This window comes from Schistocerca americana, chromosome 11, assembly GCF_021461395.2.
Source record: "Schistocerca americana isolate TAMUIC-IGC-003095 chromosome 11, iqSchAmer2.1, whole genome shotgun sequence".
NCBI classification, from domain to species: Eukaryota; Metazoa; Arthropoda; class Insecta; order Orthoptera; family Acrididae; genus Schistocerca; species Schistocerca americana.
Genome location: NC_060129.1, coordinates 52,322,954 through 52,339,540, shown reverse-complemented (window position 1 = coordinate 52,339,540; position 16,587 = coordinate 52,322,954). Strand labels below are relative to the sequence as shown.

The 16,587-nt window shown below is 42.7% G+C and overlaps 1 protein-coding gene across 1 annotated transcript in view; it reads left to right on the top strand.

The window, feature by feature from the left end:
• LOC124553230 (ankyrin-3-like) overlaps positions 1 to 16,164 on the top strand; it is a 96,685-nt gene extending 80,521 nt beyond the window's left edge. The window contains exons 4-5 of the mRNA XM_047127120.1: positions 9 to 158; positions 15,618 to 16,164. Coding sequence (XP_046983076.1) covers positions 9 to 158; positions 15,618 to 16,104 — 637 coding nt within the window. The 3' untranslated portion in view covers positions 16,105 to 16,164. The remainder of the gene's footprint in view (positions 1 to 8; positions 159 to 15,617) is intronic.
• The last annotated feature ends 423 nt before the right edge of the window (positions 16,165 to 16,587 follow it).

Here is a 16,587-nt window from a genome sequence, read left to right as displayed (position 1 = left end):
CTGTGCAGCACGCCAGGTGCTGGAGAGAGCAGGACCGGCCCCTCCCCGCAGCCGCACAGTGGCCACAGCGACGACGGCCGGAGGCCAGCCACAGCTACGCCCCCCACCTCTCCCCAGGCCACTCCACAGCCTGATGACGCCGCCGTCTCTCGCCTGCAGTGAGTTCAATCACTTTACGTGTAGACTGTCCACAATCACAGTGCGACATGTTGGGAAGTTAGTCAAGTGATAAAGTCAAGAAATCGAATGTCGCTATTTTACGTTTTTGACGAAGCAGAAGTTGTAGGTCTAGTATAAAGTTTTTCCTTTCATCAATTGTGACGTTCGACGAGGGAAGGATATAAGGGGATCTATACACCCTTCTACAGGTTTGTTGCATGACTCGTTTTCAGTTCCTAACACAGCTGACTTGTGTAAGATAACACTAAATATTTCCCCAAAAATAACGACTTTGCTGGTGTGTTGAGAGCAATTTCAGTTTTCAGCGAAATCTCTGCCTAGTAATCTCTCAGAAAGCCCTAAGATATTCTGGTAATACATTAAGCACACTAGTGGAAAGGAGCAGTCAATAACCTTCACTGTGTGATAACAATGGTGAAGTCACTGGTGACAGTGCCACTAAAGCAGAGTTACTACACATAGTTTTCCGAAACGTCTTGACCAAATAAGAAGAAATAAATATTCCTGAATTCCTATCAAGAATAACTTCAAAGTGAGACACATAGAAGCAAATATCCTCGGTGTAGCAAAGTAGCTTAATTCACTTAATAAAGGCAGGGCCTCATATCCAGATTGTATATCTCTCAGATTCCTATCTGAATATGCTGTCACAAAAGTTCCATATTTAGCAATTACATACATCATACAGCTCGCTCACAGAAAGATCCGCACCTAAAGACTGGAAAGTTGTTCTTGTCACACCAATACCCAAAAAAGGAAATCCGCTGAATTACTGGTTCATATCACTAACGTCGATTTACAGTAGGGTTTTGGAACATATGCTGTGTCTGAACATTATGAATTACCTCGAAGAAAACGATTTATTGACACATTATCATCAAGGGCTTAGAAAATATCGTTCGTGTGGAACATAACTAGGTCTTTATACTTGTGAAGTCATGAGTGCTATCGACAGGGGATGTCAAAATGATTCCATATTTTTAGATTTACAGAAGCCTTTCGACACATTTCCTCAAAAGCGTCTCCTAGCTAAACTGCGTGCCTATTGAATGTTGCCTCAGTTGCGCGACTGGATTCGTGATTTACTGTCAGAAAGACATCGAGTAAAACAGATGTAATATCCGGCGTTTCCCAAGGAATTGTTACAGGCCCTCAATCGTTCCTGGTCTATATTAGGGGCAATTGACCCTGAACAAAGAAAAGTATGAAGTCATTCACACGAGCACTAAAAGAAATCCACAAAATTTCTATTACGCGATAAGTGTCACGAACCTGAAGGCTGTAAATTCAATTAAGTACTTAGGGATTACGATTACAAATGACCTACACTGGACCGATCACGTAGATATTGTTGTGGGTAGAGGAAAGGAAAGACTGTGAATCATTGGCAGAACACTTAAAAGGTGGAACAGGTCTGCTAAAGAGGCTGCTTACACCACTTTTGTCCATCCTATTTTGGAATACTGCTGTGTGATATGGGATCCGTATCAGGTGGGACTGACGGATGACATCGAAAAAGTTTAAAGAAGCGCAGCTCATTTTTCATTACCGCAAAGTAGTGGAGATAGTGCCACGGACATGATACGTGAATCGGATTGACAATCATTAAAACAAACGCGATTTTCATTGCGACGGGATCTTATCATTAAATTCAACTACCAGTTTCCTTCCTCCGATTGCGAAAACATTCTGTTGGCACCCACCTAAATAGGGAGAATGATCATCACGATAAAATAAGAGATCTTGCACAGAAAAATTTAAGTATTTATTATTCCCGCGCGCCATTTAAGAACGGAACGGTAGAGACACAGCTTGATGGTGGTTCATTGAACCCTTTCCTATCGCATGAATTACCCATGTAGGGAAGAACCCTTCACTTTCATTTCCACGATTATTCTCCCAACGGCATAATGAGAAATTCTCTCACAGGGTGTGTTGTAAAACCGTAGCTGGGGGAGTTAAATGAGCTGAGATCCGTGGCTTATCCTACTACGAGACACGTATGTGACAACGTCTATTGGCAGTTTTTGGAAATGATTCGTGGCAACATGGGCTTCTACGAAAGTGGAAGTCGGACCTGTCGGTGTCCAAGTGATAAAGGTTGCCATTGTGGATCAATAAAAATCAGGTCAATCCTATTGTGTGGGAATGGTTGAGTGGAGACGGACACAGTAGCCGTATATCGAAAGCTGTAAAACCTTCTGTAGCTCTGGGAGTTTTACAGGCGAAGTGACAGAAGTTTTTCTTTTTATTCATCGCAGACCAGTTTCAGCGTAAATTCGTCATCATTTCACTTTTCTTCTTTGAAATCATTGATCTATAGTGGTAGTCACCGATGTTTTACTGTCGCTTTGTGAAATAGAAACCCTATCTGATAGTGAACTGATATTGTTGCAAGACACAGTTCAGTTAATGCCTGAATTCAACAGGCCCAAAAGTGGCAATTCAGAGTATTCAATGTGCCTTTACAATTAATCAGAGCAGATCCAACAAGTTATTGGGCAATAGAGAAGTCTGTACCTATTCAAGAGAAAACAAGGAACCCTACTAGGTATTTTAACAATGACAATGGGATCAGTAATGTTTCAGTGGACTTAACAAAACTTATTCTCTCCCAGTGATTCAAGGATTTCCGGCTTTAAATACCTATTATGGTCAGCCACAGATGTACGATGTCTGGCGATCCAGGTGGCCAAATCATTTACTCGAGTGGTCCACAAATTGAGCAAATACTTCTCAGAGTACTTTTCCCAGTCTAAAAGCTTTATGTGCGCAGGCAGTCAACAAAACTTCATCCATGGGTCTGATAATATAGAAAGCTACAGAGAATGTACGCTGAAATTTTATAAGATAGAGAGCCTGATGGGTATTCACCCAATTTGTCGTATACAAATAGCATCAGCCATTTGACATAAGAAGACAACCAACGAGAAGTAAGTGTAACAGGAAAGACTAAAGATAGAGAGCACAATGAAGAATACTTTGCAGATAAACCAGAAACTCATCAATGTAAGATGATGCAGCATAATAAAAATTAATTAATGAATATGATCTCAGGCAAGTCTGTAAATTATGTTACACGTACTAGATATAAAATTAGCAGAATATCAGTAGAAAAGGAGCTGAAAAAAAATTAGAAAATAAATTATTGTTGTTGAATAAGAGACAAGACATGGAAAGGGAAAAATATTTCTGCATAAAGAGACTAATACAAAAAGAGGAGAAAGCTGGCTAAAAAGCGACAGAGAAACATCAGCATGAGGAAATAAACAATTAAGAGCAGGAAATGAAACATATTAAGACAATACTCGATAATGGAGTGAAAAGTTTGTTGAGAGTGAGTTAAGAAAACCAGCCTGGAGAGCAGATCGTGCGTTACATGGTAGTAATGTGAATAACAATGTACAGGGCGAAAGAGAGCCAACGCTTCCTTTTTTCTTCGGCATCAGACGTCTGTGGTGACTAGTAAGAGGTCCTACATAAATATAGACTTTGGAAGATTAAAAGCGAGAACAGCTTTGAACAAAAATAGTTTACAGTCATAAATACACGGATTTAAAAGAATCACAAAACCAAAAATTTGTTAATATAGAACAGTGAAACGTCGGGAATAGATTTGCCCGGGTAACATATTTAACTGATTAACATTGCAGGATCGCAAGTTAATGTAAGTGCGAGATAAGACACTGGACACGTGAAATGCTGGAGCACTGCCAAAAGGTCGAATGCAGGCATGCAAACATGTATGGATTGTGTTGCTCAAGTATCAGATATCAGTATTTGAAATGGAGTTCGATGCCTGATGCAGCTGGTTGGTCAGTACAGGGACGGTTAATGCTGTTGGTGAATGATGCTGGAGTTACTGTATGATGATGTCACATATCTGCTCGACTGGAAACAGACCTGATGATTGAGAATGCCAAGAGCCTTGTCAACACTCTATAGAACATGTTGGGTTACAAGAGCGGTAAGTGAGCGAACGTTATCCTGTTGAAAATCTACCCCTGGAATCCTGTTCGTCAATGGCAGCAGAACGGGTCGAATCACCAGATTGAAACAGACAAGGTGTGTGGGATAACCATGAGAATGTTCCTGCTGTCATACGAAATCGCACCACCGACCATAATTCCAGGTGTAGGTCCAGTGTGTTAACACACAGAAAGGCTGGTTGTAGGCCCCCAACTGGCCTAATCAAAACATGGCCATTACTGTCACCGAGGCTGGTGGTTTGGGATCAGTGGAACACATGCTACAGGGCATCTGGTTCGGGGCTGTCTTTAAAGTAACCGATTTGTAAGAGTTCATTGTGTTACTTGGTGACAACTGCTACTCAAACTGCTGCTGGAGACGTATTACAATGCGCCAGAGTAATACGCAGAACAGGATGGTCTTCTGGAAGCCAGTCTTCTTGCGACCGGATATTCTTCTAATCACCGCATTACTGTGAACTATTTCTGCATCACGGAAGGAACAACCAGAATCTCGTAGCCCTAGTACAGACTTCGCTTAGTCTCTATGAGATGTTATTAACAGTGTCTTTGTCGTCTCAAAGGCATTTTTCCCCTACATCAACTCACTGCGCCCAAACTCAAAGGTAACTAACGCTCAAGCCCGTTACAGAGTGTTTTTAAAGCTAGCCTGATTGGCTTCCTCGTAGTGGTGCTACTATCGCCACTCTTGAGCAACTGCATTGAAATTAGAAAATACATAATATTCCAGATTTAGAAACACACCTACCAACTTTCGTTTATGTCGCACTGCTTCTTCTTGGTGCTGTACTATTTCGAAAGTAAAAGACGTTGTTAACAATGTTACCAAAATCTCAAAAAGTTCTTGAACGACATACTTCACATTTTTATACGTTACTCTTATAAACGTTGGGACAGTGGCTGCTTTTATACACCAATGGCTTAGGAGTGCGCCATTGACTAGTGGTCAAAATTTTCTGTGTCCCAGGTTCCAGCACAGGCACTGCTTAACCTCTGAACAAAAATTAACAGCAGTGTCAGCAAAGACGTCCAGCATAAGAAGTCGCCATTTTCCTGACAAAGCCCTTGTCAAATAGGGTGGAGGAACGACAGGGCTTCATGGCACTCCCTTTCCCTTGGGGTGGGAAACTGCCCTTAAAAGGGAGAAGAGTCAGTAATGATCAATGACGAGAGGATGCAGAAGGCAATGGAATCGAATAAATTAAAACCACATAACGTGTATCCATAGGACATACGTCGTTAACAGGGAAACTGTCTTGATGCAATCTGCATTGAGAAAAGATTCTGGACTAGTTACCCTTTTGGATCTCTTGTAGTGGACTACCAAGGTCGAAGTGACAATGGAAAAGAGACGGAATAATTTAGGAAGGGCTAACCTTCTACGACTTGGAGCTTTGAATTCAGAAGTTTGATCGTAATTAGAAAGCTAGGGAGTCTAAAAACGGAAGTCCAAAGGCCTCAGTCTAGATACGGTGGGGGTCATTGAAGTGAAACAGAGGAAGGCTAAGGATTTATCATAAGACACATTGGGGTAAAATCAACAGCAGCAGAAAATGCTGTAATGGGAGTAGGATTCATTATGTATAGGAAGTAGGAGAGAGTGTGGGCTACTGTGAACAGCTCTATGGCAGAGTTTTTCTCACCAGATTCGAAATCAAACGAACGCCAACAACGATAGTTCAGGTACACATGGTAACGACATAAGCAAAGTGAGAAAAGAGAGGAAGTATGCAATTGAAATGCAGTTGCAGGGGAAAGAAAATAAGAAAGGGTCATGGGGTATATGGGCTTGGCATAGGGATGAGAGGGGTGAAAGTCTAATTGATTTCTGCATTGAAATTGAGATGGTAATAACAAACACTGGAATATTCCAGCTGGATTGCATCATAGTGAGACAGAGATTCCGAAATCAGATAATGGAATATAAGGTGTACCCAGATGTAAACATAGATTTAGTAATTATGAAGAGTAGAGTGAGGTTTAAGAGAGTCGACCAGAAGAATCAGTGTAGAAGGATGTAGCATATTGCAGTACTGAGAAATGAAACTTAAAGTTTAACAACGATATGGATATTGCGGTAAGGAATATCATAGTGGCCTGTTCAGTTTAGGAGGAGAGGATATCTCTAGAACGTAAAATTACAGACGGTGGACAGACGAACACAGATAAAGGGAAGCCAACTTCAAAGAAACTTTAGGTAACAAACAAAAAAATACAACCGATCGATGAAAGAAGAAAGTATAAAAGTGTTCAGAGGAAGACAGGAAGACAGCTACATTCACTGAGGTGGCCAGAGTCGTGGGATACCTGCTGATATCATGTCAGACCTCCTTGTGTCAAACCTAGAGCAAGAATATTGAATTCCTTAACGATTTCCGAAATGTAATGTCTCATGCTTCTAGCTCAAACTACAGTTCGGTGTGAAAAGTGTTAATTCTCGCTGTGTGTCGGATACTTTTCACATTAATCACCTGATTACATATGATAGCTCGGCCAATGCACTGCCCTTTTATATCTTGTGTACACATTACTACCGCTATCTGTGTATGTGCACATCACTTTTGCACAACTTGTCACCTCGATGTGAATCATTTAGGAATGACATATGTACGATGTCCTAGGTAGCCAAGGCTAAATAACTGTAGAAAACTGAAGACAAAACTGTAAACAAACAGTCGTAGGAAGGACTGACACAGAAAATAGAAAAGTGAAAACAATAATTACCATGGGAATTCCATTCCCAACGCCAGAGGAGAGAGCAAATAAATGGAAAGATTACATTGACAGCCTCTATGAAGGAGGAACTTTTCTGATGACATGGTAGAGGAAGCAATCTGTGTTGGCATGGAAGATATAGAAGATGTACTACTAGAGGCAATATTTAAAAGAGCTCTGGTCTATTTTATAACAAATATAGCTAAAAGGATACATAAAATTTCATCATGACTACTGAGTTCATAGGGGAAGGTGGCACCCCAACGACTATCCAAGTTCGAGTGTAGAATCTATGAGACTGGCAATGTACTGCCACACTTTCAGAAAAAATATCATCCACATATTTCCAAAGGTAGCAAGGGCAGATAACTGTAAAAACAACAGCACAATCATCCTTGGAACTCACACATCCGAGCTGCTGATGAGAATGATGTAGATAAGAATGGAACAGAAAATTGAAAAACTGTCAGATGACGGTCATTTTGGCTTTAGGAGAGGTAAAGGCGCCAAAGAGGCAGTTCGTAAGTTGTACTTGATAATGGAACCAAGTCTGACGAAAAGTCAAAATACAGTCAAAAGTTTTTTACCTAGAAAAAGCGTTCGACAGTATAAAATTCTGCAGGAGCTTCGAAAGTCTTACATAAATATAAGTAAGTTACAGAGAAAGACAGGTGGGTTACAACATGTACAAGAACCAAGATTGAAGAATAAGACTCGAAAATAAAGATAAAGTACTCAGATTAAAAGTGTGTAAGACAGGGTGCAGTCTTTTGCCCTACTATTCAATCTATTCATCGAAGAAGCTATGATGGAAACGTAATAAAGATTCAAGGATGGGATTCAAATTCACGGTGAAAGAATGCCAATGAAAATTTTGTTGATGACATTGCTGTCCTCAGAGAAAGTGAAGAATTATGGGATCTGTTGAATTGAATGGAGAGTCTGATGAGTAAGGAGTATTAATTGAGAATGAACCACGGAAATAAATTTCTAACGAGAAGCAGCAGATATCGGAATTTTTTACACTTAAATTGGTGGTCATGAAGTAGACAGTACTAAGGAAATCTGTAAGGAAAATAACCCATGATACACATAACAAGAAGGACATAAAAAGCATACTAGCAAAGGCAAAATTGGTACAACTAGCCAACATAATTCTACTGCTATGAAACATGGGTCCTAATTTGAGGAAGAAATTTATGAGAATCTATGTTTGGAGAACTACTTTGTATGATACTGAATCGTAGACAGTGGCAAAACACCGTGACTAAGGAGACTACGAGCGTCTGAGATGTGGTGCTAGAGAAAAGTGTTGAAAATTAGGTGGACTTGTTGGATATGGAATGAGGCGGGTACTCTGCAGAATCAGTGACATGGGGAAATATTGACAAGACGAAGGAGATGTAGAGTGTAAAGACTGAAGAGTGTCTTTCTCTTCATTCGGAAGACAGTTGGAATACGTCGAGGAGTTAATTGAGGATGTAGTGTGTAAGTGCTATTTGAGATGAAGGTTGGTGCACGAGAGGAATTCATGTCAGGCCACATCAAACTAATTAGAAAACTACTGGTTAAAATTATCTCATTTGACAGATTAATAGAATATATTTGTACTTAATTGCCTTTAGTTCACAAAGAAAGTTTTACATATTATGCCCGAGGCTGCAACACACAGTTTGTAACATCAAAATGTAGGTGTTGCTGTCACATTCAAATAACATGGCCCATTTCTCAGTAGACATTCAGTTACATCGACAGTATCTGGACACCCATTAGTGAACATTAATAAGGGATGTGTCAAAGTTTCATCTCGATGAAGGCTTTGACTCTGCTGAGGAAACTTTCAGTAATGCGCCTGAACTTCAGTGGAGAAATGAGAACCCATTAGTCCTCAACGTTGGACTCTTTAATCTGCAGCGAAGTAAGCTTCTAACTCATCCCAAAGCAGTTACATTGGATTCAGCTCGGAATTCAGGGCAGAATAGTACAGTCATGGAATGTTGTCCACAAACTCTCGCGTAACAGATAATGATTTATTACAAGGAGCAATGTCTTGCTAGTACAAACAATGTTACTGTATTGTATGCAGTACATAAAGCTGGAAAACGTGATTTACATGCTATCGAATTTAGTGTTAGGCTCAGGGGAATGACAACATAACCATGGATATATCCCCATAATGTAACGCCATCTCCTCACTCCTTCACTTCTGGCATTACACAAAATGGCAGGTAACAGTCATTAACCAAAAACAGAACCTTCCATCGGTGATTCACATGTCCGCACCATTCGTTTCCACTCATCTATGGTCGAAATATTACTGGTACATTTGTTACTCAGGTAACATCCAGTGTTCTCTGCTGACAACACATGTGTCTCTGCCTCCTTTTATACTGGCAGATCGTCATTACATTTGTTGGTCAGTCACACATTAGATAAAAGTGTCTAGATAGTTTTGATCCGATTGTGTAGCTTGTCCCCAATGTTATTCAATCCGTATATTGAGCAAGCGGTAAAGGAAACAAAAGAAATATTTGCAGTAGGAATTAAAAGAAATAAAAAGATTGACGTTGTCTGATGACATTGTAATTTTGTCAGGGACAGAAAAGGACCTAGAAGAGCAGCTGAACAAAATGGACAGTGTCTTGCAAGGAGGATATAAGATGAACATCAACAAAAGCAAAACGAGGATAATGGAATAGAGCCAAGTTAAATTAGTTCATGCTGAGGGAATTACATTGCGAAATGAAACGCTTAAAGTAGTAAATGAATTTTGCTATTTGGGGAGCAAAATAATTGATGTACGAAACAGAGATGATATAAACTGTAGAATGGCAATCACAGGGAAAGAGTTTCTGAAGAAGAGAAATTTGGTAACGGCGAGTACAGATTTAAGTGTCAGGAGGTCGTTTCTGAAAGTATTTGTATGCAGTGTAGCCATGAGTGGAAGTGAAACTTGGGCGATAAATAGTCTACACAAGAAGGGAATAGAAGCTTTCGAAATGTGGTGCTACAGAACACTGCAGAGGATTATGTGGGTAGATAATATAACTGACGAGAAAGTACCGAACAGAATTGGGGAGAAGAGGAATTTGTGACACAGCTTGAAGCAGGGATCGGTTGCTATGACATGTTCTGAGGAATCAATGGATAACAAATATAGTACTGGATTGCAGTGTGGAGGCTAAAAATCGTAGTCAGAGACCAAGAAATGAATACACAGAACAGATGCAGAAGGATGTAGTTTGCAGTGGTTACTTGGAGACGAAGAAACTTGCACACAGTAGAGTATCATGGAGAGTTGCATCAAAGCTGTCTCTGGACTGAAGACCGTAAGAACCTTAACTGTGTATATAAATGCTGTCAGGTCTTTAGTGTGTTCACAAAGCCAAGATCCAGATTGCCTAGAAATCTGAATGGTACGAAAAGCGCATGAAATTCGATGTACACTTGTGTCCAAAATTAAAGCAACAAACGGAAATTTTCCGAGGTTGCGTTTATTTTGCCATAAAAAAGTACAAACAGGTGATAGTGAAGTAGGAAAAATGTTAAGAACAAAGAACATAAACAACTACAATATGCATAAAGGTAGAAAAAAAATGTTCTTCGTTTTTTCCAAGTTAACAGATTTGCAAACACAATCCAACAACTGGATAATGTGCTCAGCATAGGCTGTGACCACCTCTGGCTCATACAACCCTGACATCGACAAGGCAAGCTGTGAATGATGTCATCAATCTCATGTGGAGGCAATAACACCATTTCTCCTGCAGAGCTACTCGCGAGTCTTATGGAATTGTTGGTGGATGCTTGAGTGATGCAACCCGTCTCACTACTGCATATACACTCCTGGAAATTGAAATAAGAACACCGTGAATTCATTGTCCCAGGAGGGGGAAACTTTATTGACACATTCCTGGGGTCAGATACATCACATGATCACACTGACAGAACCACAGGCACATAGTCACAGGCAACAGAGCATGCACAATGTCGGCACTAGTACAGTGTATATCCACCTTTCGCAGCAATGCAGGCTGCTATTCTCCCATGGAGACGATCGTAGAGATGCTGGATGTAGTCCTGTGGAACGGCTTGCCATGCCATTTCCACCTGGCGCCTCAGTTGGACCAGCGTTCGTGCTGGACGTGCAGACCGCGTGAAACGACGCTTCATCCAGTCCCAAACATGCTCAATGGGGGACAGATCCGGAGATCTTGCTGGCCAGGGTAGTTGACCCTCACCTTCTAGAGCACGTTGGGTGGCACAGGATACATGCGGACGTGCATTGTCCTGTTGGAACAGCAAGTTCCCTTGCCGGTCTAGGAATGGTAGAACGATGGGTTCGATGACGGTTTGGATGTACCGTGCACTATTCAGTGTCCCCTCGACGATCACCAGTGGTGTACGGCCAGTGTAGGAGATCGCTCCCCACACCATGATGCCGGGTGTTGGCCCTGTGTGCCTCGGTCGTATGCAGTCCTGATTGTGGCGCTCACCTGCACGGCGCCAAACACGCATACGACCATCATTGGCACCAAGGCAGAAGCGACTCTCATCGCTGAAGACGACACGTCTCCATTCGTCCCTCCATTCACGCCTGTCGCGACACCACTGGAGGCGGGCTGCACGATGTTGGGGCGTAAGCGGAAGACGGCCTAACGGTGTGCGGGACCGTAGCCCAGCTTCATGGAGACGGTTGCGAATGGTCCTCGCCGATACCCCAGGAGCAACAGTGTCCCTAATTTGCTGGGAAGTGGCAGTGCGGTCCCCTACGGCACTGCGTAGGATCCTACGGTCTTGGCGTGCATCCGTGCGTCGCTGCGGTCCGGTCCCAGGTCGACGGGCACGTGCACCTTCCGCCGACCACTGGCGACAACATCGATGTACTGTGGAGACCTCACGCCCCACGTGTTGAGCAATTCGGCGGTACGTCCACCCGGCCACCCGCATGCCCATTATACGCCCTCGCTCAAAGTCCGTCAACTGCACATACGGTTCACGTCCACGCTGTCGCGGCATGCTACCAGTGTTAAAGACTGCGATGGAGCTCCGTATGCCACGGCAAACTGGCTGACACTGACGGCGGCGGCGCACAAATGCTGCGCAGCTAGCGCCATTCGACGGCCAACACCGCGGTTCCTGGTGTGTCCGCTGTGCCGAGCGTGTGATCATTGTTTGTACAGCCCTCTCGCAGTGTCCTGAGCAAGTATGGTGGGTCTGACACACCGGTGTCAATGTGTTCTTTTTTCCATTTCCAGGAGTGTATTTTGTATGCATACTATAAACAATTTACAATAAATCCACACGTTATAGAATAATTTGTCCTCTATAAAATTTACAATATTACAATGCTAATTTATAAAATAAAATTCATGGAACCCTATATACAGTATAATAAAATTTTATACAGTCTTTGTTTCACATGTCATTCTTCCAGAAGTCCACATATGCCCTCGCTACTTCGATCTTGGGCCGTGGATGCTCGTGGGTGGTTTACTAACGGACATCGTCTGGATGCTCCCACACGGACACAAAGCACTTTCACTAATTCCCCACTTGTGCAGATTTCTGTTACATCTGTCCATTCCTGAACGTAGCCTGTTCACGGTTTTCCATCTCTCCCACTCTCAAGTTCCGCACCTGATGGCAGCACTTCCTCAGAATCGTGTGCCTATTCTTGTTGTTCCTGCCACAATCTTTTTCTAGAAGTTTTTGGTGAGCCTGTGAGTGGTTGGGTTGAGTGGAGAAAACTACTTCTTGACGTAAGGCATTTAGGTAACATTTGGTACCCATGGAGCGGATGACGTTGATTTTGAACCTGTTTTGTTCGTTCAGTTCTGCTCTGTATTGAACGTCGGACATTTGGCAGAGAAATTCCTGACAAGGATTGTAGGTGTTCTACTCTTGCTGTCTTAAGACATCAAGTAATATGTCTACACATCTGGTTCAGGACAGTGTCCTGCTTGTTTGTGTGGCATCATTGCTCCCAAACAGGACTTGAAAACTCAGCAGCAGAGTAACAGAGTGCCATTGCGGTGGTGCGTAAAACTTTTGGATTAGCTCGACATTTTGATGTTAGCTTGCCAAGTAAGTTATTCGGTGATTGGATTTCTGCCTTGCTCTTCTCAATGTGCCTCTTGAATGACAGTGTCCTATCAAGAGTAACTCCCACGTACACTGGGAGAGGACAGTGTTTTAATCTTGTGTCATTCCACCAAACATTCAGTTCTTGCTTCGTCTCTCTGTTGTTAAGATGGAATAGGCAAGGTTTGGTCCTACTTGGATTGGGTTTCAACTGGTTTTCTTTGTAATAGTTGGTAAGATTTTCCAGGTTCTCAGCTAGTATTTCCTCAATATCCTTGTAGTTTTATGCCTGAGCTGCTATTGCCCTATCATCAGCATAAATAAAAGATCTTGACCAGGGACTAATAGGCTGGTCACTTGTATAAATATTGAATAATCTGGGGGCAAGAACACTGTCCTGCAGAAGCCCATCTTTTTGTAGTCACCATCTGCTCTTGTTACCTTGGAACTCAACAAAATACCTTCTGTTAAATAGAACTGATTTGAATGCAGAAGTGAATTGAGGGCTTTTAGTTGTTTTTTGCACTTTTGCAATGAGATTTCTGAGACTGATAGTATCATATGCTTCCATAAAATCTATAAACACCATTCCCGTAGTTCGTCTTTTCTCAAACCCATCTCCAGTATAGTGGGTTAGGCTGAGAGCTTGACTGGTACAAGATTTGCCAGGCCAAAATCCTGCTTGCTCTTTTATTAGGGTGCCCTCAATCAGCTCTTTGAATCTGTTAAGTATCAAACAGTTTGTATGTTGTACACAACAGAGAGATTGGCCGATAACTCTTAGGACCTTCCGGGTCCTTACCAGGCTTAAGAATTGCAGTTATTTTTGCCTGTCTGCAGATTTCAGGAATTCATCCAGTTGCCCAACAGCAGTTCATAAACTCCAACAGCCACAATTTAGAGCCGACACAAAGACGTATCATCTGTTCATTTTTAATATCATCTAGGCCTGCGGCCTTCCCAGTCTTTAAACTTTTGACTGCTTCTTTCACTTCTGATATTGTAAATGTATGATCGAGTGTATCATTATTGTCTTCATGGAAAGCATCTAGTCTACTCGCATGCCCTTTCTTCAGTCTGTGTTTCGCTTTAGCGTTTTTCAGCTACTGGAAGGCTATTTGGTTTGCTGTACTGCCAACAAAGCCTGGTGTACCTGTAGGTATACCATCTAATTTTTGAGCAGTCTCCACACTTTCCGACTACTGTGAGTTATGTTAATGCTTTCTACAGTGTGTTACCAATACTGTCTTCTATTTTCAATCATTGTTGTTATGACTTCTTCTCCATTGTTCATGGGGAGAATGGGTTGGCATCATAGAGACCACAATACGTTTCGTATTTCTCTTTTGTCTCTTCGCTGTAGCCTTGAATGTACGATTTTCTACATCCTCTCGTATACTCTGCCGTGCAGAGTAAAAACAAACTCACTGAAGTTTTCTGGTAGAGGTGTATATCCGCGACATGCTCTATGGGATTCAAATTGGGAGGTCGAGCATACCATCCCAGGTGTGCAATATCTTCAATTTCCAAGAAACCTTCAATCAGCTGATCTCTATGAGGCGTACCTTTATCGTCCATCAATACGAAGTGTAGGCCACAGCACCTCGCAACGACGGCATATGAGGTTCCAAGATCTCGTCACGATACCTTACAGGAGTTAAGCCTTGCCAATTCACCCATACAATGTCATGAAGAGGTGTTCAGGTAGTCCACGTAATCGCTGAGCACACCATTAAAGAACCTCCCTGATATCAGTCTCTTTTGCACGATACTTGGGTAACGAAATCCTGTTCCACGTTCCCTCCATATGAAAATCCGTCGAGAAACACTCTCCAGACCATTTTGGGACTCACGTGTGAAGATAACATTCGCACACTGTTCGGCCATTCGGTGGGATGTTGACGACTTCACTCTACACATTTATTTCTGTGAAGTGTCAGATGTACATAAACAACGGGCCCCTGACATCAAGTGGCACTCAGGTGAGATCTTCTGTATAACGTTTGCCTAGATACAACACCAGTGCATCCTGCAAGGTGAGGTGCCAGTTGCCGTGCAGTAGTAAGGCAGTACTGTGATGCCCTTTTAACCAAATAATGGTCCTCCCTTTCTCGTATCATACGTGGTCTGCCCTCGTCTTCGAGATACAGTTTCCGTCTCTACAAACAGTCGCCACATCTGATAAACAACAGTGCGATTCACATTAACCCACCGGGCCACATCAGGTTGTGACTGTCCTCTTCCCATTCTTCCAATGGCCCTCCACTGCGGAGAGCCTGGTATGCGTCTTCTCTGTACTATACTGCACCATCTGTGACCGTGTCTACAGCGATTGCGAATGTGGAAGTACCCAGCAAACACTACCCCACTGCTAGCTGCACTGACTTCGTCGTGGGCGTGGTTGTCCGTTGACTGGAATGCTAACTTCCGTGTAGACCAGGGTTGTGCAGACATCTGTTGACTGTTTGCATGATTACATCGTGAATTAGGACGGGAAATCGCAGTTAGCTGCTTTAATTTTGGACACCAGTGCATTGCGGTAACCTTCTTGACTTTTAGGGACTCATCACAGTTCTGCTTCTGCCATGGTGTTTCGTCCTCAGACGTGCGTGTTTGGAGATATTTGTAAGTATTCTCCTTTTGTTGCAGGAATCTTTCCGGAGAAGAGAAGGGCAAGATGCTGGTTGCGGCAGCTAAGGAGGGGTCAGTGAGCAAGGTGCGAACGTTACTGGCAGTGGGGGCGGACGTGGAGGCGATGGACGAGAACCAGCAGAACGCACTGCACTGGGCAGCAGCCGGGGGACACGCGGAGGTGGTGAGGCGTCTGCTGGAGGAAGGAGCTGATGTCAACGCCAGGGACCGCTGGCGGAACACGCCTCTGCATCAGGCTGCATGGAATGACAATGCGACTGTGGTGCGGCTGCTGGCGGCATCCTCTGCCGACTGCAACGCCAGGGATCACACTGGGAACACACCACTGCACGATGCGGCACGGCGTGGACAAGCAGACGCGGCGACTGCGCTACTGGAGGCAGGGGCCGACAGGGAAGTCAGGAATTACGATGGGGACACGCCGCTGGACCTAGCCGAGTGGAACAACCACGAGTGGCTCATAGACATCCTAGGATCAAGCTAAATATAGTACAAACTACTCTGGAGTAAAATAAAGAAAGCCTTCTATGTGATCTTTGTTCCTTATAAAATAAAGAATACAGAAAAGTTTATCCTCCAGTCTTGGTTTGCACCGTAAATTACATAGTACATACAACGACGCAAGTACCATAACACCAAGAGTGTTTATGGACTACCATAAGTTCAAAGAGGGACTCTCCTTTTGTTGAAAATTCAAAACAAACTGAATAATTCTCTATTACTAATGAACACCAGTTTTCAACAATATTTTCTTACTGAAAAATACTTTTTAGACGCATGTTTGGTGCTATGTGGAACTTATATAAAACTCTGATGAATTTCCTTATATCTAGATTGCCGACACATAACCTCTGTACTTAAAATACATCTTTATTTGAGCTCTTTCACTGAATTTACTTCTGTACCTAATGTGCTGACAGTCGAGCAACTTGTGTCTGCAGTTAAAAACTTATATTATTACCAGTAC